Source organism: Pempheris klunzingeri, chromosome 16, assembly GCF_042242105.1.
Source record: "Pempheris klunzingeri isolate RE-2024b chromosome 16, fPemKlu1.hap1, whole genome shotgun sequence".
In the NCBI taxonomy this organism is placed as follows: domain Eukaryota; kingdom Metazoa; phylum Chordata; class Actinopteri; order Acropomatiformes; family Pempheridae; genus Pempheris; species Pempheris klunzingeri.
This window is the reverse complement of record NC_092027.1, coordinates 4,339,506-4,362,572: the sequence shown is the minus strand read 5'-3', so window position 1 is coordinate 4,362,572 and position 23,067 is coordinate 4,339,506. Positions and strand designations below refer to the sequence as shown.

The 23,067-nt window shown below is 45.1% G+C and overlaps 1 protein-coding gene across 1 annotated transcript in view; it reads left to right on the top strand.

Annotated features, from left to right (window-relative positions):
• Positions 1–23,067, top strand: part of macf1a (microtubule actin crosslinking factor 1a) — a 199,157-nt gene that overhangs the window by 167,435 nt on the left and 8,655 nt on the right. Inside the window, exons 65-101 of the mRNA XM_070846005.1 lie at positions 787–948; positions 1,135–1,305; positions 2,417–2,583; positions 3,657–3,816; positions 4,533–4,859; positions 5,190–5,274; positions 6,010–6,236; positions 7,263–7,469; positions 7,585–7,812; positions 7,981–8,199; positions 8,320–8,523; positions 10,473–10,698; positions 11,624–11,850; positions 11,985–12,107; positions 12,224–12,325; positions 12,512–12,613; positions 12,924–13,097; positions 13,347–13,502; positions 13,762–13,959; positions 14,275–14,403; positions 14,732–14,914; positions 15,051–15,206; positions 15,363–15,569; positions 15,786–15,905; positions 16,007–16,176; positions 16,262–16,421; positions 16,514–16,708; positions 16,829–17,101; positions 17,230–17,418; positions 17,581–17,692; positions 17,832–17,986; positions 18,120–18,282; positions 18,404–18,558; positions 18,824–18,898; positions 20,597–20,614; positions 21,466–21,583; positions 22,971–23,033. Coding sequence (XP_070702106.1) covers positions 787–948; positions 1,135–1,305; positions 2,417–2,583; positions 3,657–3,816; positions 4,533–4,859; positions 5,190–5,274; positions 6,010–6,236; positions 7,263–7,469; positions 7,585–7,812; positions 7,981–8,199; positions 8,320–8,523; positions 10,473–10,698; positions 11,624–11,850; positions 11,985–12,107; positions 12,224–12,325; positions 12,512–12,613; positions 12,924–13,097; positions 13,347–13,502; positions 13,762–13,959; positions 14,275–14,403; positions 14,732–14,914; positions 15,051–15,206; positions 15,363–15,569; positions 15,786–15,905; positions 16,007–16,176; positions 16,262–16,421; positions 16,514–16,708; positions 16,829–17,101; positions 17,230–17,418; positions 17,581–17,692; positions 17,832–17,986; positions 18,120–18,282; positions 18,404–18,558; positions 18,824–18,898; positions 20,597–20,614; positions 21,466–21,583; positions 22,971–23,033 — 6,106 coding nt within the window. The remainder of the gene's footprint in view (positions 1–786; positions 949–1,134; positions 1,306–2,416; positions 2,584–3,656; positions 3,817–4,532; positions 4,860–5,189; positions 5,275–6,009; positions 6,237–7,262; positions 7,470–7,584; positions 7,813–7,980; positions 8,200–8,319; positions 8,524–10,472; positions 10,699–11,623; positions 11,851–11,984; positions 12,108–12,223; positions 12,326–12,511; positions 12,614–12,923; positions 13,098–13,346; positions 13,503–13,761; positions 13,960–14,274; positions 14,404–14,731; positions 14,915–15,050; positions 15,207–15,362; positions 15,570–15,785; positions 15,906–16,006; positions 16,177–16,261; positions 16,422–16,513; positions 16,709–16,828; positions 17,102–17,229; positions 17,419–17,580; positions 17,693–17,831; positions 17,987–18,119; positions 18,283–18,403; positions 18,559–18,823; positions 18,899–20,596; positions 20,615–21,465; positions 21,584–22,970; positions 23,034–23,067) is intronic.

Below are 23,067 nucleotides of genomic sequence, written 5' to 3'. Positions count from 1 at the left end.
TAATACTCCAAATTGCTTGGGACCTTTGCAATGTCCCCAGCGACCCAAATGGGACTCTGGACCGGACTTTGAAAACCAGCGCTGTGTGCATGTGTTTGGATACAGTAGTGGCACAGAAAGAGGAGCTCTGTTGGCTGCAGCTCCATCTTTTTTCGGCCAGGGAATCAAGTCTGGTTGTCTTTAGTGTCGGGTGGCTGCCTCTATTGTCATCACAAGATGGCTCCAGTCCTCCGCCGTGACGTGTGTGTTTGAGTAATGTGGCCAGACAGGCGAAGTTGTGCGTGTGTTTGCCATAAGCGTGTGTGTGTGTGCTAGCGTCAGCCTGTGTGTGAATTTGGGCGTGTGTGATTAAGTGAAGGTTGTGTGCACCCAGGCAAGTGTGTTAGTGTACTCTACAATGTGTGTGTTTGTCGACTCAGCCTTTTCCAGCCAGCCCCTTACTCGTCTAACCCTCTAATCCCCGTAATCCCCCTCTCCCCCTCCTATTTTTTTTCTTCCTCCCTCCACCCTCTTTTCTCCTGTTCCCTTCCTGTCTCCCACTCCTCTCTTATCTCTGCACATCCCTCTGTCTGTCTTTCATCTCCTAATATCCAGTCACTTCTATATTTACCATACATAATGTAGTAAAGTTCCCCTCCATTTGTTGTCACGCAGATTGAATGTGCAGTGTATTTTTAAACGTCGGCCTTCTTGTCTTGCTCAAACGTTTTTCTGCCTTTTGTTTCTTTCTTTAATTCATAAATGAGATGTCACGTAATCCGACCCTTTTATCGCTTCCTCCTGCAGGCCGTGGAGAGAGAGCAGGTGGACAGCATTCAGCCGAAACTGCAGCACGTCAACGCAGTGGGTCAGGGTCTGATCCAGAGCGCAGCCAAACACACCGACACCCAGGCACTGGAGCACGACCTGGAGACAACCAACCTCCGATGGAACTCACTCAACAAACGGGTACGAATCCATACGTGTGTGGAACCAGGAGATCCGCTGACATATGAAACACATGAGAGAAGGATGGAGGCATTGTTTAATCAGGAGCAAGAAGAGACGTCTGTCTGTCTGTGTTCATGTTCATGTATGAACCTCTGACGTGTTCTTTTTGCACTCCGCTTATCAACCAATCTCTCCTGTCCTCAGGTGGCAGAGCGCATTGCCCAGCTGCAGGAAGCCCTGCTGCATTGTGGGAAGTTCCAGGATGCTCTTGAGCCTCTGCTAAGCTGGCTGAGCGACACCGAAGAGCTGGTGGTCAATCAGAAGCCTCCGTCGGCCGAGTATCGCGTGGTCAAGGCCCAGATCCAAGAGCAAAAGGTATGACAAGGATGAAGGGACGTAAAATACAATCATCTCACATGTGTAATAACACACAAACAAAACTGCATCAAAGCAGAACTGAGAGATGTAACGCTTAAAACAGCACAGGTATCTTTCTGTAGGTCAGTAAAGGTACATTTTCATTCAGTGATTAGAAGAACAGTGATCACCAAGCACTGTTTTCTGAGCTCTTACTACAACCACCCACATCCCTCTTTCTTTGAAGTGTCCTGCCAGCTTCTGTCTGTAAATTAAAGTGGATTTGAATTTTCACTTTCACATTTTTACTATTTATTTCTTTTTCCAAATATTATTATGAAAAACAATTCTTTTATTTATCAGGCGGGTTGAATTGAGACATTATCGATATTCAGATGTCCTCAGCGTCCTGCAGCCACAAACAATAGATATCTGAATGACAAGCACACACACAAACACACAGTCAACGATCCGTCTGCCTGGCATTCAGGCGTCCCCAGTTGACCGTCTGCCAGTCAGACTGGCATAAAAACAGAGACACACACACATGCATGGTGGATTTGTATTGTTTTCAGAGACACACTGGCACACACACACACACACACACACTCTTCCCTGTTTATCCCACTTACACTTCCTGTGTTTGTGCACATAAGAGTGCTGCAGTGTCGGCCAGCGATCAATCACACGTGTTTACATCCGTGACGAAGAGTGGTGTCACCGTTTGGCTAAGAAAGAGAGTAAACTGTAGAGAAGTGCATTCCAGTGGCTGAACCGAGCTGTCGGCCTTTCCAAAGCAGACAGAGAGGTTGCTGTCTAAGCAGGAAGGAAGTGCATCCATGTTTGTTGTTTGTTGACCTTAAAACCGATGGATCCCCAGTAAAGTTTGCTCTCTATCCACCTTTTCTTGTGGTCATTGGTCAGATAATGGTCATTTATTAATGTTGCTCACTAGTAGTCTTAAATTAATCAAAAGAAATAAACGCTGAAGACTCATAGGCCTGCTTTTCCACAGCACCTGTACCTAAAGAAGCCGGCCTGTGGTCAAACCTAACTGCTGACCCCTGCTGTAAAGACTACCCTCTTTGGAAATATTTGCACCAATAACTGTGCGTTTCTCTTCCACCAGCTGCTCCAGAGGCTGTTAGACGACCGCCGGCCGACGGTGGAGATGATCCGTGCCGAGGGAGCGAGGATCGCAGCCACTGCAGACACTCAGGACCGGGAGAAGATTCAGACCCAGCTCCAGAGTCTGGCAGAGAGATGGACAGACCTGCTGGACAAGGCCGGTGGCAGGTAAGTCTCCTGTAGAGTCCAGGGGGCCTCTGACCTCTGGCTCATCTGTGGAGTGAGAAAAGAAAAGGGTATTTTCCTTGTAGCCATACAAACTAAGGTATCATATTGTTCTCCTATGGTCATCCTGGCACTTGATGATTGTTGACGCTTCAAATCGATCAGTTCTGTCCATTTTATCCTTTGAAGGCAGCACAGACAATATAACAGAAAGCAAAATGTTACATTTGTCTTGCTGTAAATAGGAGGTTTGGGAAAGTAATTGGTGGTGTTCCTCAACTGCATGTTATCTTGCGGTTATTTCCTGCTTTCTCGTTTCATCTCTGTGTGGCTCTGGTGAGCACCACTGTACTTAAAGAAAGGATTGTGTCATTACTATCGGTTTCTGTGGTAAAGTAATTTCAGCGGCTTTTCTGTTCACAACGGAAAATAATGATTCTTTGAGGGAACATGGGTACACACACACATAGGACACACTCACAAAGCACAGAGAAGTTTAATGTCTTGTGTCTGTTGTAGTTTTATAATATATATTGTTTACAACACACGTGTGGCTGCCAACTTGCTGCTTGACAGGATGTAAAAATATATGTCATAGCTCTGGAATTTATTGTTTTGTCAAGTATGAACGTTAACAGTTTAAACAGTAAATACTGTAAATCAGTGCATGCACACACACACACACACACACACACACACACACACACACGATTGTGTTCTTTATGAGCACACTGAGATACTTCGGTTGACTCTGACATGCACAAACAAAAAGACAGACATGTGTTTTCTCACCACTTTGCCAGACCTCCCTCTCTCTGTCTGTCTCGAACGCAGCACGATAATAAGTTTCATCTGTTTATGAAATTCTTTAAAATGAAATAGCATAACATAAAAACTTCATGAACGTTTAATAAACTGTGTTCATAAAAAAGACAACAGCTGTATGACACAAACATCAGGTCCAAGTTGAGCAATCAAGCATGAAAACAAAGCTGCGAAAGCTATAAAATACCAATAAAAGTCTTCCTGCTCCTGCATTGATATCTTTGTCACCCCATCTCCCTCCCGCCCCTCAGGCAGAGGCAGTTGGAGGAGCTGCAGGTTTTAGCTCTTCAGTTCCACGAAGCCCTAGAGCCCCTGGGAGAATGGCTGAGTGCCACAGAGAGGCGCCTGAGCTCCGCCGAGCCCATGGGAACCCAGACGGCCAAGATCACCCAGCAGATCGTCAAACACAAGGTACCGTTTGGCCGCACTGTCACAGAGACCCTCCACTCATGAAAAGGCCACAGAGGTCTTCTTTAATGTGCGTCAATGAGCAGGAGACCTTGAGTGTTTCATGTAGCATCACCTGAATAGTTAAACAGGTTAAAAGTGTACACAGGAATCTTCTTATTCTCCTCCTCGTCAATCCAGGAAAATGTCATGTTGAATTTATAGGAAGGTGTTCCTAATTGTTGATCTGCTTGGCTAAAGGCTAAACACGGAACATTCAGTAGATTTACAGTTCTTGCAGACAAGAAAATACTTGCTGACTTACCTTTAAAAATAGTTGGTATTCCAGTTTCACCGTCACAGTCTGGCACACATACAGTCAGTAGTCTTGATAAAATGCCCCCACACTTAATCCCAGTGCAACAATCACAAGCAAACAATCAATTACAGCCCCTATCCCATTTTACAATCCATTTCTTGCTTTAATCATGCTTAGTTTTTATTTCCTCTGTGTCAGGTTTTTTATGTTCTTTTAAGTTGTTCTACTCATTCATTTGTTCCTTCATGTTTATGATTTCCTGTTTATCTATGATTTGTCATTTGCATGCTCATATTTTAAGTTTTTGTCCATCTGTTTTTTTTTTGCTGTTCTTTTCTCACTTCCCTTCACCTTCCTCTCAAACACACACACACACACACACACACACACACACACACACACGCACACACACACCTCCCAGGCTCTCCAAGAGGACGTGTCCTCACATGAAGCCGAGGTTGACCACCTCGAGTCCCTCAGCCAATCGCTGACCCCGCTCAGCTGCACGGCCGATCGTGAATGGTTGAGCGAGCGGGTAGGGGCTGTGAGGTCGGGTCACTCGGACCTTGCCGAATGGAGCGCGAGGCGGGCGGGGCTGCTGGAGCAGGCGCTGGCCAACGCTCAGCTGTTTGGGGAGGATGAGGTGGAGGTGCTGAACTGGCTGGCAGAGGTGGCTCAGAGGCTGGCTCAGGTCTCCATCCAGAGCTACCAGCCTCAGCTGCTGGCCGAGCAGCACAAACACACTCTGGTACGACTTCACCAACACACAGAAGGCTGTGGTTCTTTACTCCAAAACATGAGAGCAGTAGTTTTACATTTATATTGGAGAGAGCTACAGTTTATATGTGGAATTCTGAATCTAGTAACTGCTCACTGATACATCACTACTAAATCAGGAACACACGAAGGATCATGAGAGAATTCTCATAATAATTTCCTTTAGTACCACAGTTTTGTTTAATAAATATAATCATCATAAATAAAGGATTCAACCTCTACTCAAAATTTTGTTCATGGAGCCAAAGGAAAAATGTCTTTTCTATAAGAGGTTACCTTTCACTCTCTTTCCCCCTCTCAGTCTCTAAATGAAGAGATTTTGAGCCGGAAGAAGACGGTGGACCAGGCCATCAAGAATGGACAAGCCTTACTCAAACAGACCACAGGTAATATCATTATTCCTAATGATTCCTAAACTTCTTCATCTTTTCCAAACCTGACTTCTTCTGTCTCCTCCCAAAAGGATATTTAGTGTAATGCCAGTGTTGTCCTCGAGCATTTTCCAATTTGGCCTGGAAGGTGTTAGCAGCTAAAACAAGTAAAGCAGTCTGTATAATATGGAGCTTATGTTGTGAAGCTTAGTGAGAGAAACACACTGCAAGGAAACTAAAACACAGTTTTTCTGTAGTTTTTTTAGACTCACATCCAAACCGCATATTTTTACACGAGCGGTGAACCAAACTGTAACATCTGGTTTGCATTTCTCTTCTCATGGTATTAGCCATGCTGACTGCTAGGACTATTAGCGAGTTGATTGTTGGTCGAGCCCATGTATTCACTGTATGTGTGCGCGCTCTCATGTTTAGGTGGTTAGACAAATGTTGTGGCCGCGAGAGGTATGCAGGACTGTCAACACGAGGGTACCGTGAGATTTTACAGGACACGTTTGGAATCCTGAATTTTATGAGATAATATGAGAATTAAGACTTGGATATGTAAGTTTGCACACAAGGAATTTGACTTGGCATACTGTTTCAACAGGGCACAATAAAAATGTAAACAGAAAAAATATAAGTAGAAGAAGTGGGTCTTTTTCTATTCGCTCAGCATGTTTTTAATCACACCGAGTTTTACGAGAGCATGAGGACCTTCTACGACCTGACCTGTGCGTCGTCCCGCAGGTGAGGAAGTTCTCCTGATTCAGGAGAAACTGGACGGCATCAAGTCTCGCTACGCTGAGATGACGGCAAGCAGCAGCAAGGCCCTCCGCACCCTGGAGCAGGCCCTGCAGCTGGCCACCCGATTCGCCAGCGCCCACGAAGACGTCAACCAGTGGCTGGACAGCATGGAGGCGGAGCTCAACAACGTGGAGCCTGACGCCACACCGGCCTACCAGGAGAGACAGAAGGTGGGTGGAGTATGAGATCAATGATGCAGTCATAGTATCGGTCAGATCAATACCTATTTTTTACCATTTAGATTTTTTTCAATTATTTCAATACATTTCATAATGAAAATGTTTGAATTAGAAACAGAAGGATCACTGAAATCAGCAGAAACTTATTTGTGTCTTTGAAATATCACATTAAAACATTTAGGTTTTTGTTGACAGTTTAATTCTAACAATAAAGTTACAGCATTTAGTCAAAATGGTTTCTCTATTTCAGTTAACTCATTACTTTCTGATATATTATTAACTCTGTGGGTTTGAAATTAATGTTTGGAACAACAGCATAAGAATCGACATCTTTACTTTGCATCCGTTCTCTGGTACTCACCACATTTCATGATTTTATGTAATTAAGAAGTTAGTTTCAGCTGGGTTTTTTTTGCATTTCTTCTTTTGCATTATTTGGTTTTTGTTTCTGCCATTTGAAACAACTGAGCCTGTTTTACTAAATGATTGATGGGAGCACATGAGTGACAGTAAAGAACAAAAGTGTTTGGTTGATAAAACTAAAAAACAAACTGAATCTTCCACATTTTACAAGATTATTTCTTATAAATGATGTTTGCCACGATGGATAAAATGGTACATGTTGTTATACATGTGATTTAATGACAGCTCCTGTCTATAATGACATTTTCAGCCGTTCCAATATCATCCCACCCACGGCTGAGTTACCATAGTAACATTGATTTCTTGGAACTCAATAACAACTTGTAAAAGCTACTGAAGAAATTATTACCATTTCATTTCTTGCTCCCATCCAGTTTTTTCACAACACAATGACATTTTCGGATTTTACTGTTTAATATGCTTTCCAGTTGACCACACATGCTTTTAAAAGGTAACACAGAACTGTGTGATTCTCTGGTGCCATTTAATCAAGTTAATTTCAGTTCTACGTTTGTATTGTATAATTTAAGTGACTATTCCACTTCATTGCAGCTCTTTCTTTGTAAAACTGACCCCTCGCTCTCACCTCTGCAGGAGCTGAAGAAGGTGTCGGCAGAGAAGCGCCTGGTGTTGGACACGGTGAACGAGGTGGGCAGCGCCCTGCTGGATCTGGTGCCGTGGCGAGCCCGTGAGGGTCTGGACCGCCTGGTCGCTGATGCCAACCAGCGTTACCGTCAGGCTGATGAAACCATCACTCAGCGGGTGCAACTGGTTCAAGCTGCCATCCAGAGGTCACAACAGGTACTGCGAGCAGTTTAACCTCAATGTTGAGCTGAGCTTTTTTTTTTTATTCCACTAGACCTGTATGTTTTACTGTGAGCGCTTAAACCTGCTAAAAACTAACTCCTCCTTTCAGTATGAGGAGGCAGTGGATGCAGAGCTGGCCTGGGTCGGGGAGACGGAGCGTAAATTGGCGTCTCTGGGGCCTCTGAGCCTGGAGCCCGATGTGACGGTGGCCCAGCTGCAAGTACAGAGGGCTTTCAACATCGACATCATCCGACACAAAGACACTGTGGATCAGCTCCTCAGCACCAGAGACGACATCCTGGAAACCTGCAGCGACGCACAGAAGGACGCACTGATAGTGAGTCACTCATTGATCAGGAGAGATGAAGAATTAAGAGGAAGAGACTGAACATGAGACATTTACGTTTGTGTACATTGGTCACAAGTAAGTGACGGACTGTGTGAGGAGACTGGAACGTGAGGGACACAGTGCTAAACTATCAAGTCCTTTCTATTTCCTCTTCAGGTGAAGACAGATTCTCTCAGTGCTCGTTATGACGCAGTGAGCCAGAGCCACAGTGAGCGGTTCTCGGCCCTCGAGCAGGCCCAGGTTTTGGTGGCTCGGTTCTGGGAGACCTACGAGGAACTGGAGCCTTGGCTGGGTGAGACTGAAACCCTCATCACCCAGCTGCCACCACCAGCCATCGACACAGACGCTCTCCGACTGCAACAGGACCAGATGAGGGTAAGAGAGGACATAAAATCTCCTCTGTTTCAGCTTTCCTCTCAGTTTTGCCTATAACTAAATTGTTTAACTTGTTTGCGTTCTTAAGTTCCTCTCCTCATCTTCTCTCTCCCTGGCCAGCTGCTCAGAGAGTCGATCGCAGAGCACAAGCCCCACATCGACAAGCTGCTGAAGATTGGACCCCAGCTGTCTGAACTCAGCCTCCAGGAAGGGGAGACCGTGACGAAGCGCTACACCAACGCTGAGAGACGCTACCTGGCCATCAAAGAAGGGGTCAAAGGTCGTGCAACAACCCTAGACGAGGCAGTGTCCCAGTCTTCACAGGTACGTCACAGAGGTTAAATTGTTAACTGTTTAATAATTTAACTGCAGACCTGGGTCTGATACGTTTTATCACTTAGTCAAATTTGGCACCAGAAAGCTTTGGCAGGATGTTTCAAAGTCAACTTAGAAAACTTAGATTACATTTTGTGTGTGAATTGACCTAAATTGTTGAACTGACACACCAAATTGCCTCAGTGCAGAGTGAAGAATTGAAAAATTGTAGACTGTAAACGCTGTTTGGCCCGGGTCTGTTTACAGCTTGTTAGATCGTGTCTGTGGCCCCAGACAAGACTGATGTGATTACTAAGCAGCATGTGTGTGTCTGTGTCTCCTGTCTGCTCTGAACTAAATGGTAATAAGAGTTTATTGTGTAAAGTCGTGTAGAGTTCAGTGAAAGCTAAGTTTTATGATTTCTGGACTTATTTCTTTATTCACCGTTTTGTTATTTTACTTTATAAAAAGTATCTAAAATCTTATTTAGCTAATACGTACATGTACCAGTGTTTAGTCTTCCTTCATATTAGAGTATTTTTCAGGCAAAATGTATCATTTAGACTTTCCTCTTATCAGTTATCATTATTTTTTTGTTGCTAGTTTTCTTTACGGATATTTTACTTTCTCTTTGCACTTCATCCCATCATGAGACATCACTGAATCACCTGTGTGGTATTGCCTGTTTGTACTGTATGCATGTGTCTGATTTAACTCATTGTATTATTTCTCCACCCTCCACCCCCTTCAAACCAACTCATGTATCACTCCCTCTTCTCCTCCTCCTCCTCCTCCTGCACTTCCACACTGTCCTCATCCACCACTCCATCCCAAACCACCCATCTCCTCGTCTCTCCTCCCTCATCCTTTAACTTAACCTTGCTCTCCCCCATCATATCCGCTCCCCATCCTTGCAACCCACTCCTTCCTCCATCCCATCCCTCGTTCATTGTGGATGCGCTGTGTGTGTTGCTCCCACCCCCCCACCATCATTTTCTCCATCGTCACTGCTCACTGCAATCACCCAGCTGGTAGAGGTAAGACAACTGACTGACTCCATCAAACTGGCACTCAGGCTGCGGGTACAACACATGATTTGGTCAACTAATCAAACATGATCGATATCAAGGCATTCATCTTGTACTAGTCAATCACTAATCGACTACTAATCTCTTCAGACAAACATTGTCTGGTTTATTACTGATAAACCGGTAGATCTCCGCATGAGCTTTATATGATCTACATAACCGCCTAAACCATGTGTCTGCCGACCCTGAGTGACAGAGAAACTGAATAAATCTGGCGGGAAGCGCCTCTTTTGTGTAGGTTTGTAGACTTGAATTAAGCCTAGTCTAAAGCAGCTTTCCAGTGATGGTTGCTTTAGCCTCAGACTAGGCTTGATTTAGGTCCTTGAAACCAGTCTTAGCTGTCCTGTTGTATCACATACTTCCCTCTTGGCTAGATGAGATTTGTTGTAGTGATCAAGCAACTTGATTTCCCTCAGATGTATAAAAAAAACATCCCATCAGTTCACTAGAAACTGCATCACGTTTGCTCTCCATCTCCATTTGCGTCCATAACGTGTCCTGAGTCCTTTAGAGTGGACTGAACTTTGTGGATTAGCAGTCTCCTCTTGTGTAGTAGATCCAAGTTCAACTTTGTCAGAGTTACACAACCTGGATGACATGTTGAAGGTGCAATGTTGAGATATTAAAACCTTTAAATGAACCGTACAGCTGGTCTACATCCCATGCTGAAATCTGATTTAACATTTCTAATGAAAAAGCCTAAAAGTTGATGCAGTGTGCCACAGATGGCCGACCACCCACATGATATCTCAGTACTTTCTCACTTTCAAAATGTCACCCAGATATCAAAAACCCGAACCCAGCCCCCTCAACATTCTCTCTCCTCCACCACCTCATAAAACTTTGCTCCAACTCTCCTTCCGTCCCCAGTTTCACGACAAGATGGACCCCCTGTTGGAGACCCTGGAGGGGGCAGTCCAGAGGCTGCGGCAGCCTCCCTCCGTGGCCGCAGAGGTGGACAAGATCAGGGAGCAGCTGGCAGAGCACCGAGCCCAGGGGCTGGAGCTGGACAAGCTGCTGCCAAGCTTCTCCGCCCTGTGCGCCCGCGGAGAGGAGCTCATCGGACGAGCCGCTCACGACGATCCTGCTGCTCAGGGTGAGTGGGATGTGTCTGACAGTGAATGACAGTCACGCAACATGCAAAATGACATACGGGCAAACAGGCCACGCAGTTCATGTGTTTACACAAACATGAATAATTAATTTAAAGTTCACCCTTGTTGCACCTGTTCCATTCAGTGATGGCCAGCAATTTAAGAGAGGGACTGATTAATGCTTTTATTCATCTTACAATGCATTAGGAGGGTGTAATAATGTGTTTTGGCTAACAAAATGACTACCAGCTAAACAGCTAAATAATGAAACAACCAAACAGTGCTGCCAACTCTTGTTTCAGGCACTTTTTATGTGGCACTTTTCTGTGGTTTCTTTTCCATTTAAAATGGAAAATACAAATGGAACAAAACATCACACAGATTTGGAGTGGGTCAGAACAGATAAGCAAATATAACAGGCTTCTGTAATATGGTTGGAAAATATAAAAATCTTTTTTTGGGCTCCAGTTCAAAAAGTCCTGACTGAACAATCAACCAGCCGAAGTAAATCACTGTTCAGTGGCACAAAGCCAGAGGGCAGGCTCTGTCAAATGGAACAGATTCAGCAGTGAAGTTCTGCATATTTCTTCCAATGCCACCACGTGGTGAGACACAACACACACATGCGTCTTTGTTGACTTGGCCTCTGAAGAACTCTGTGCTTTGATGCCCTCCAGCCCTCCACGCTTCATGGAAATGAAAGGCCTCAGTGTGCAGTGATAGTGGGAGTGGACTGATGAAATACTTAACTTACAAGGATTGGACTGCAAAATTCCAACAAAGACACCATTATAACTCCTCTTGAAAACATCTTAAATCTCAGATTAGACTGTGTTGACCGAGAAGTATTTCCCAGTATATCCACTTAGATCCCACCAGCTTTACCAGCCTGTTTAAAATCCACCTCCTCTTCACTCTCTCCTCCAGCCGTTCGTTCCCGCCTCCTGCGCCTGCGCTCCCTGTGGGATGAGATCCGGCAGCGAGCCGAGGAGAGGGAGGGGAAGCTGAATGATGTCTTGGACCTGGCCGGGAAGTTCTGGGCTGACGTGGCGGCGCTACTGAGCACCCTCCGGGACTCCCAGGATATTGTGAAAGAGCTGGAGGACCCTGGTGTGGACCCCTCACTCATCAAGCAACAGATTGAAGCTGCTGAGGTATGGAGGATGAGAGGGAGCGCGTAAATAAGCAGTAGGCAGAGGAGAGAGAGAGCTAAAAGGTGTAATTCTCCCAGAAAGGCACTGTTTGTAATGTGTTTTTAATTCTAAACAACTCTCTGTCCTTCCATTAGGCCATTAAGGCAGAGACGGATGGCCTGAGGGAGGAGCTGGAGTTTGTCAGGACCCTCGGAGCTGACCTCATCTTTGCCTGTGGAGAAACTGAGAAACCTGAAGTCAAAAAGACCATTGATGAGGTGAGAAATCACTGCCATGCTCTTGTGCCATCTTCTAAAAAGAAACATTTTTTGTGTGTTTATTCAGAGCTCCTCTACATGTTGACCCACTTGTGATTCCTCTGTCTTTCTCTCAGATGAACGCTGCCTGGGAGGGCCTCAACCGGACGTGGAGAGAGAGGATGGAGAGGCTGGAGGAGGCCATGATGGCGTCTGTGCAGTATCAGGACGCTCTGCAGGTTTGTACATCAGACTTAGTCTGTGTTTCCAGATAACTGGGCCTTTGTTTATCAAGGGCAAGTGGACTGATCATCTCTTCAGATGTCCACACTGTTCTAGTTTTCCCTTTAGGTCGATGGTCAATGATATGTTGTTGATGTAATGTTTCAGTGAATATAATGGTGTTGTATGTGTATCACTTCCAGTCTATGTTTGACTACCTGGACAACGCAGTGATCAAGCTGTGTGACATGTCGACTGTGGGAACTGATCTGGGAACTGTCAAACAGCAGATTGAAGAGCTCAAGGTTGGCAAGACACTTTTTAATGTTGATAAAAACACATTTTACAGTTTTTTTTCTAAATAATTTTTTATACAAACTAGATCTCTTGCATTATTTATATTATTATTACCTCAAGTTTGAAAATAATTCTCTGTGGTGTGAAGTTTGCATTGCAGGAATCCATATGAGTTTGATATTAAAAGTGCAGATTCCTGGAATTGTTTTAATGCTATTTTTAGATAACCTAGGCTCAGATACATGTCAAGAACTAACAAAACGCTACTCTTCTCTCCCTTCTCTACTGCTCTCTCCTCCTCTCATTCACCCGGAGCAGCAATACAAAGTGGAGGTTTACCAGCAGCAGATTGACATGGAGAAGTTGAGCCACCAGGGGGAGCTGCTGTTGAAGAAGGTGTCCGACCAGACAGACAGGGACATGATCCAGGAGCCGCTGACCGAGCTCCGACATCTCTGGGAAAACCTGGGGGATAAAATCACCCAACGACAGGTAATAAAACCACAAACGGCAGCAGTGTGGCTGAAAAGTTAAGATCTACATTGCTGAGTGGTGAAACAAGAACATTTTCCAGAAGACTCTACTGTGCTCTCGCCCCACTCTTTCCCTTGGGAGTCGACGATGTTGGTCGTTGTTGGCATTCTGGAGGATTGCATGATATTTGACAGCTGCTTTTCATTACAGTCCAAATATTTAAGCTCCTATTTTTAAGTCTGAGCTTATGTCTTTCTTCCACCACAGCACAAGCTGGAGGCTGCCCTGCTGGCCCTGGGTCAGTTCCAACATGCCCTGTCTGAGCTGCAGGCCTGGCTGAACCACACACACACCACCCTGGACACACAGCGACCAGTCAGCTCTGACCCCAAGGCCATTGAAATTGAGCTGGCTAAACACCATGTATGTCTCCATTTATTACAAAAAAACTGAGACTTCTCATCTATTTCGTCATCTTGTGGCTTATTTTTCTTATTGGCTGGTGATACTGTGTTTGTGCTTAATGTGGTTCATTTTCTTCTCTTTGGAGAGACGTTATGTTATTTTTGTAATTTGTTATTTATGTTATTTTAGAACTTTCTGCTCAGCTGTTCTCCTGCATGTACTACATTCAAATCTAATCCTGTGTGATTCATTTCTTTCTCCCTCCTCTCTGTCCCAGGTACTCCGTAATGATGTGCTATCCCATCATGCCACGGTGGAGACTGTGAACAGTGCTGGCGCCGAGCTGCTGGAGTCCTCTCCTGGCGACGAGGCCAGCCACCTTAGGGACCAGCTGGATCAGCTCAACCAGAGCTGGGAGAGCCTACTGCTCAAGACCCAGGAGAGGCAGAAGCTGCTGGAGGCCGCCCTGCAGCAGGTACTGAGATTCATGACCTTAGAAGCAGTCGTTCTGATGAGATACTTTTGTCAAAACCTTGTGAAGTTGCAGTAGTTTGACCGGTTGTGCAGTTGTTTCAATTATATTTGAAAGTCATAGACATAGCAGCAGCCATAGTTGCAGTATTAGAGGCAGTTTTCCTTTATTAACACAATAGTAGTAGTAGTAAATAAGACTGTAGCAGTTCAGGATTCATAGCAGGTGTAGTGGTTATATTTTCATGATATCTTTGTGTGCAGCTGAAATAATTAATTTATATGCATCTCTCTCCCTCCCTCACCTGTTTCTGTGTAGGCTGAAGGTTTCCATGGCGAGTTGGAGGAGTTCCTCCAGTGGCTGAGGAGGACGGAGAGCCAGCTGTCGGCCGCCAAGCCAACAGGCGGTCTCCCTGAAACAGCCAGGGAGCAGCTACAGCAACACCTGGTACCAGAGAATCACATTACCACAGTATCGTGCACAGAACAACAAACGGTCGACACACTTTGAGTCTACAGTGGTCTCATTTGCACATCTGCTTCATTTGATGTTAAACTATAAAATCTATTTGGAAATCCCAAACAATGTGATGGTTTGGTGCAAGGAGAGAGTGTTATCTTACACATGCTCTTGTGTTCACGGAGAATGACTTTGCGTATAGTTGTCATGAAACATTAATAGCTTCTATTGTTGTAAACCGGCCAATGAGACACAACAACAGCGTTCACCTTTTAGCCGGAGCGTCGGCTCACTCTTGTGTCCTCTATGTTTGCAGGAGCTTCAGGCCCAGCTGGCTCAGCGAGCAGAGCAGTACCACCGCCTGCTGGATCAAGGAGAGTCCATGCTGCTGGCTCGTGGAGGAGAGGAAGCAGGACCCGGTACCACCCAGACCCAGCAGAACTTGGGAATGCTGCAGAACAAGTGGGCCAGCCTCAACACCAAGATGGACGACCGCAGGGTAAGACGGTGACACATGGAGAATATTACATCAACGCTCTATTTAGATTACCGGTTGTTGTCTGTGGTGAGCGTTCGATGATTTACTTAATTGTTGTTAACTTTAAACTCTTAACTTTTGCCTTTGAACGTTTTAGGCGAAGCTGGATGAGGCCGTTTCCTTAGCAACAGGTTTCCAGACCTCTCTGCAGGACACCATCAACTGGCTGACCCAGGCGGAGCAGACCCTGAATATGGCCCAGCCCCCGAGCCTCATACTGGACACTGTTCTCTTCCAGATCGATGAGCACAAGGTACCAAACACAATCCAGTCACTAGAAACACGGTTAAGATGCTGGATGTTTAACAGGTTATTGTGTGATGTGCTCATTTCACTTTAATTTGTTCATGTTTTTAAAAATGTTGCACTAGCTGTAACTCATTCTTCACTCCTGTCTGTTTCTGCCCAGGTATTTGTGAATGAGGTGAACACCCACAGAGAGCAGGTCCTGGCTCTGGAGAAGGCCGGCTCTCAGCTTCGCTTTGCCAGCCTGAAGCAGGATGTTGTTCTCATCAAAAACCTGCTGCTCAGCGTCCAGGCCCGCTGGGACAAGCTGGTCCAGAGGTCACTGGACCGTGGCCGACACCTCGATGAGGCCCGCAAACGTGCCAAACAGGTACTGAACTGATAGAAGGGTGAGAGGATTGTGATTGAATGCTGATGTTGTCCCATGAAGACCGAAGGCGCTCTGTGAATACACAAGTTAAATTTAATACTCTGCCATTAAACTCATTCAGTTCATTGTCTCAGCTAAATTCGATACATTTAAGAGACCATTTTACAGCTTAAATGATCACCAGATCAGACTGTTAACATCTCTCTCTTTCTTTAGTTCCATGAGGCCTGGAGGAAGCTGACAGACTGGCTAGAAGAAGCCGAGAAAAGACTGGACTCAGAGCTGGAGATCTCCAACGAGCCGGACAAGATCAAAGTCCAACTGGCCAAACACAAGGTGCCCTTTTGCAAACACACACACGCTATTTCTGTTTTGTTCTTTTGTTGTGTTCCCATCTACAAACCTCTTTCTTTCCCTCTGTGTTTCCGCCTGTCCAGGAGTTTCAGAAAGCGCTGGGGTCAAAGCAGCCGGTTTATGACACTACAGTGAGGTCGGGGAAGGCCATGAGGGACAAGGCTCAGCTGCCTGCAGACACCCAAAAACTGGACCACCTGGTGGGAGAAGTCCGCGACAAGTGGGACACCGTCTGTGGGAAGAGCGTAGAGAGGTAAACAGGATGAAGGAGTCAACTAAACTTTCATATGGAACATGAAAAATGATAAATGACAGCTGTTTGTCTCACCTCCATTCAGACAACACAAGCTGGAGGAGGCTCTGCTGTTCTCAGGCCAGTTTGCAGAAGCTCTCCAGGCCCTGGTGGACTGGTTGTACCGGGTAGAGCCCCAGCTGGCTGAAGACCAGCCTGTCCATGGAGATCTGGATCTGGTGTCTAACCTCATGGACTCACATAAGGTGTGTACACCAGACAGAATTATACTCCTTAACTATGTATGAGAGGATAATTCCTTTTCACATACATTTCTACCTAATATCTAAACCTGCAGGCTTTCCAAAAAGAGCTGGGGAAGAGAACCAGCAGTGTTCAGGCTCTGAAACGCTCAGCTCGGGAGCTGATGGATACCGGCCGCGATGACACGGCGTGGGTTAAAGTTCAGCTTCAGGAGCTCAGCAACCGCTGGGACACAGTGTGCGCCCTGTCAGTCACGAAGCAAACACGCCTCCAGCAGGCCCTCAAACAGGTCAGAGGAGAAGCTGTGCTGCTGACCTCAAGTGTCATTTTGACCCTTTTTTTTGTAAACATGAAATGGATTATTAAACACCTCTCCCCGTCTTCTTTCCAACTTCCTTTTCTCCATCAGGCGGAGGAGTTTCGTACGGCGGTGCAGGTGCTTCTGGAGTGGCTTTCAGAGGCCGAGCAGACGCTTCGTTTCCGCGGCGTGCTTCCCGAAGAGGCGGAGACTCTGCAGGCGCTGCTGCACACACACCGTGACTTCATGAGCACCGTGGAGGAGAAGAGGGCGGATGTCAACAAGGCTGCTGGCATGGGAGAGGGCATCCTGACGGTTTGTCACCCTGACTCCATCACCACCATCAAACACTGGATCACCATCATCAGGGCACGCTTCGAGGAGGTGGGATTCAGAAGGACCTAAATTTATTGACCTGCTGTTAAACTGTCTTTAGCCAGGGGTGTATGACAAATAACACAAAGAAAACATGACAGAAATATCTTATATTGATAAACACCTTCGTTCTACAGGTGCTGACGTGGGCCAAACAGCACGAGCAGCGGCTGGAGACGGCCCTGACTGAGGTGCTCAACAACGCCAACCTGCTGGAGGAGCTGTTGTCATGGCTACAGTGGGCTGAGACCACGTTGGTCCAGAGAGACACAGAGCCACTTCCTCAGGACATCCCACAGCTCAAAACACTCATCACAGAACACCAGGTGGGTTTCCCCATCAGCGTCACTGACTCATCCAATGTTTGTGGGCAGCTAATGCATCCCTAGATGGAATTACACCCCCTTAAATCTGCCTGTATTTGTACCGTGAGTAACAGTTGTGTTGTCCAACTTTTCTTACTCACTGCTCATGTTTGTTGCTCTCAGATGTTTATGGAGGAAATGACGAGGAAACAGCCAGATGTTGACAAAGTGACAAAGACCTACAAAAGAAAACCAGCTGAGGCTCCCAGCAGCCTGGCTGAGAGGAGGGGAGCTCGTAAGTCACCTGTGTTTACTGTTTGATGCACAAATATTACCATCTCCCACTTTATCTGACGACAGCGTTAGTGCATGACGCACAGATTATTCATCAGAAGTGACAAAGAGGATTCATTCCCTCTCTGCTTCTTCTGTAGGCAAACACCAGCAGCAGCAGCAGCAGCAGGCAGCCATGCAGGTCGCTGGAGGAAACCCACGACTCAACCAGCTCTGTGCCAGGTGGCAGCAGGTCTGGCTGCTGGCTCTCGACCGCCAGCGCAAACTCAACGACGGTCTGGACAGACTGGAGGAGGTATCTTTCTTGCCAAACTCAACATGCTTAGGCCAACATTTACATTAAAGCCCAATATGAACAGTTTCCTGGTCAGTAAACGCTCTTAATGCAACACACAGGGACATAAAAATCTTCTTTATTCATTTTTCAGCTCAAAGAGTTTGCCAACTTTGACTTTGATGTGTGGAGGAAAAAGTACATGCGCTGGATGAACCACAAGAAGTCTCGTGTCATGGACTTCTTCAGACGCATCGACAAGGACCAGGATGGGAAGATCACACGGCAGGAGTTTATTGATGGCATCCTGGCATCTAGTAGGTTATGGGTGACGACGTGATTGTTTGGGTTGTTATTTGGTTGAGGGGGTCTGTGGCTCGTCTTGACAGTTTTAAAGACTTTAAATGACGCGTGAATCCTTGTTTTCCGTCTGTGCAGAGTTTCCCACCAGTAAGCTGGAGATGACAGCAGTGGCAGACATCTTTGACAGAGACGGAGACGGTTACATCGACTACTACGAGTTTGTTGCTGCTCTGCACCCCAACAAGGACGCCTACAGACCCACCACAGACGCCGATAAGATAGAGGATGAGGTGAGGATGTAAACACAAAGAAGCCAATATGAAGTCATTAAAGGACCCATATTCTGCCCTTTCAAGTTCATATGTGGAGGTTTGATGGTTTAATGTTAAAAAATACACATTGTCACATGTCACGTGTTCAGCAGATCCCCTTTTGACATCATATCGAGGCCTGGTATTCATACGATGAGCCACTGTACCAGTCAGCCGTTGGACAGGCCTGATGTGTGGTTTGTAGTCTGATGCATTCACTGACAGGCTGTTTGATGTTGTGCAGGTGACTCGGCAGGTGGCCCAGTGTAAATGTGCCAAGAGGTTCCAAGTGGAGCAGATAGGAGAGAACAAATACCGGGTAAGTTCAGCTCAGTCCGTTCAGTTCAGCTTAATACAAGTAAAATTCATAGAATAAGTTACAAACTGTAATTTATGCTTTAGATTAAGAAGAGAAAATATTAATGTTCATTGCAATTAACAGATTTCTAATTGTTGACAGACCTGGGTCAAAGAGTGTTTGCAAATTGCCTTTTTTTTTTTCTTAATGCAAATAAGGACTAATAAGGACTGTCAGGTTATTTTGATAAGTCATCAGTACTTTTCACTCTAAAATCTAAGGTTGTTCACTCTTGTTGCTCAACTTGACTTTCTTATCAACTTACTGTTTAGTCCACAGTTCTGTTTACCTGTAATTACTCAGTGTGAACCTCTTCAAACCAAATCCAAAGTGTCCAAGAAAGAAAAAACAATATGTGAAATTGCTAAGGGTTACTTTGCAAACACTGTCAGACCCAGTTCTGAGTAAAGGACAGTTTACTCCTCACTGGCTGTCTTCACTTGTCCAGCAGGCACCATCTAACTTCTCATCATAACTTCACAGCACTTCTCTGTGTGTCCATCTCACATCATGATCTCATGATGTATTCATGAGTGTATTCATTGTCTGTAACATCTCATTACATTGATATGATGTGTCAATAACAGCGCTGCAGGATTGTCGGCTGATTCTCACCAGACCATTAATAAAACCACGTAAATGTGACAGCATGGATACACGCAGGGCTGCTGGGTATCAGAGAGGTGGAGCTCTAGTTCATTCAAAGGTGGTGTTCAGACTAAGCAGGTTTGTAGAAGCTTTATTTAGACTTAACTATGGAAAAAAACCTGTGAAATAAAACCAGACTCAGGTGATTTGGAGCCTTGAATGATGTTCATACTCACTGCTGAACACCAGAAAGGATAAAGAAAGAGCACAGTTTATTATTAGAGAAAGTTAAAGACTAAAAAATATAATTCCTGACAGGGCGTCTTGTTAATTAATCTGTCTAATAATCTAACTACCTTTGTCTTAGCATAAAGGGACTACATTTAAGAGCATGAAGTTGCAGACATGTTGAAGCCAGTGTTAAGACCGTGTTTGTCTAAAACAATCCTCATCAAAAACAGCTCTGAGAGGCTCCAGGCCTTTTATTCTGCAGGATTCTAGAAGCTCTTTAAAAGCTGCAGTGATTTTAATGGTTCCCCGGCAGTCTGAGTGTGTATGTGCAGCATCTTACAGTGGTCATAAACACAGTTTTGACAGCTTTCAGCAGCACTTACTGGATCGCCCGTCACTACCACTGCCGCAGTACGTGTCCACTCCGTCATTATCCACTGGGTAATGCTGTCTAGTGTCTGACTGCAGGACACTGGGGATACTAACAGTACACCAGTTTGTTTATGTCTGTCTTGTGTTTGTGTCTGGCTTCACTTTTCTTTACTGTCACCGTCTTCACCTCCATCTTACCGTCTGGCATTTTTATAGCTCTCGTAACATCCACAGGAGTTCATGTCCACTGCGTCTTTTCGCTTACACAACTAATTCTGAGCTCAAATAATAGAAATACAGAATGAAACTCAACAGTTTATTGGGTAAAGTTTTTAGAAGATCTTGTCACAAATAAATGGCATCCATTCATACATTACAAACCTCAGTTATCAGTACGTGTTGTTTCACTCCTGCTCTGTTTCTTTCTCCTTGTGTTCCTGTGCTCCGTGTCTACTGGATTTATTGTAGTTCTTCCTCGGAAACCAGGTAAAGTGACTGCCGCTGCTGTGATTGGATGTGTGAAACCTGCTTCCTGATTTCCCACCAATGGAGTGCTGTCCTTTCTGCTTTCGCACACTTAAAAAAAGAAGATGTTTTTTTGTTTTTTCATAGCTAAAATCCCGTATTTAATGATGATTTAAAAAAGAAAACTCAAAAGAAGAAGCACTCCATTGTGGCTTTGCAACGTGTAAGCAGGTTTCACCCTCCGGTTTTGTTCCTGCTGTGATTTGTTTGGTGTTGAGAATGACAAATTGCACAATGCGAAGCAGGCGACAGTGACATGGCTGAAGTGGTGATTAGTGGTTAAGTGATATATAGTATAGAGTGCTTTGGACTGAGGCTGGGAAGCAAATCAAGCCGCTTGGAGAGAGATCCAGAAAATTCCCTCTGTGCTCGTATCGCTTTGGAGTTCTGCTTTTCTGTAAACTGTAAAAAATATCAGTGATTTCTGCTGAAACTGGTGACGCTTAGAAGTGGGTGGCTGGGTGAACTGTGCTGGACGTCAGCAGATTGACTCTTTAGTTTCGTCAGTGCATGGTTTTCCTGTCATTGCATGGAGTAGAACAGATCATCTGTTCAGATCTGGTACATGGGCTGCTCGGTGTGATGCTGTCAATCCTTTAAAACTCTATTGATCAATACATCAGCTATTATTTTACTCACTGACTTTGTCTCCTTTTTCTCTCAACTCCTCGTCTGCCCTCGTCTTACCTCTCCTTCCTCTCTACCTTCCCACTTTTTCTTTCCCCTCCTCCTTTGACTCTGTTTACGTCACATCATTTGTCTTCTTTCCTCCTTTCTTCTTCTTCCTCCTGTTCATGTTTTTGTCTCGTCAGTTCGGCGACTCTCAGCAGCTGCGTCTGGTGAGGATTTTGCGCAGCACGGTGATGGTGAGAGTCGGAGGAGGTTGGATGGCTCTGGACGAGTTCCTGGTGAAAAACGACCCATGCAGAGGTGAGTGGTGTTTACACACACACACACACACACATACACACCTTCTTTCTCCCCCTCTGTCTCACTATGTTTCATTCACATGTATCTACCAGAGCCTGACCGATAATGAATTGTTGTGATGCATTTTAAAAATCTCTCAAATTTGGAGCTGCTTGAATTTTGAACTATTTATTTAATTAGTGGATATTTTACAGTCGGAAAGTTAGAAATGGTATAATAGTATAATATGGAATGGATAAATGTGTGTTAAACTGTCCTGTGACCGTGTGTATTACTTTACTTTGATAATCATTTTGTGTTTTATTTCACTTTAGTCGCTATTACTATTATTTTATTGCACCTTTTTTTCTCTTGATGAAAAGATACACTGCAGTAAACATTATGTAATGTGTGGTGTGGGAAAGTCACCTCGAATTTTTAGTAGCTAAAGGTCCCATATTCTGCTCATTGTCAGGTACATACTTGTATTTGAAGGTCGGCCTGCTGAAGGTCACCTGATCAACAGATCCCCTTATGACATCATAAAGGGAGCCAAATCTAAATGGTGTGTTTTCACACACATTTAGTAAAAAAGACAGAGTGCAGTTTGCTTAATACCTTTAAAATAGATTAAAATTAGTCATCAAAGACTAATTCATCTTTATGTCTTCAGTTGCTGGTACTGTTGTTATCTTTTTCATTTCCGTGTTACTATAATTTCAGCCAATTAAAAGCAAGAATAAGGGTGCAAGAGTGAAGAGAGTGTGTTGAGAGTGAATAAAATCCGGGAGTCAAACTTTGGGTGCAGGCGCCCACCGAGTAACTGAGAATAAATGTGGTGCCGTCTTTGAACACGACATCCAGTTCTCTTCATACATCTTCATCCGTGGACGTGTTCAGTGTCGGTCGGGCTCTAACGCTGACACACAAACAGTCTCACATCACTCGGAGCATAACTGAGCGACAACGCACAGATGAGAGGAGCACGGTGAAGGAAAACGTGCCGCCGAAACTGACTCAGATTTGTCACGTTGTCTGTCAGCAGGTGACGCAGTGAGTCGCTGCCTCGTCTCACTTCTCTCCAGTGTTTCCTTACAGTGCCGTCTACAGTCGGTGTTTTTGTTTCTCTCTCTCTATCTCCTGTCCCTAAAATCTCTCTGTTCCCCTCTGAGCCCGTCCTCCGTCCTCCGTCAGCCGTCCAGGACTCCATCATCTTTATCTTGTCACGTTTTATTTCTGTACACGCACGACCGATTCTCTCTCTCTCTCCTCGGTCTCTGTCCTGTCCCATTTTCTTTCATTCTCTTTGAAATAAAACAGTAGTATTGCATGGTGCATGGTCCTCAGTATCTCTCCCTCTTCCTCCCCCTCTCTTCCTCCCTCCCTTCCTTTTTTTCTCTTTCCTCAGTGCAACATCCAGGACTTAAGATTCTCCGCTCCGATTCCAGTAGCTCCATCTCATCTCGTATAGGTTGGATTTCTCCTCTATCTCGTTGGCTTTCACT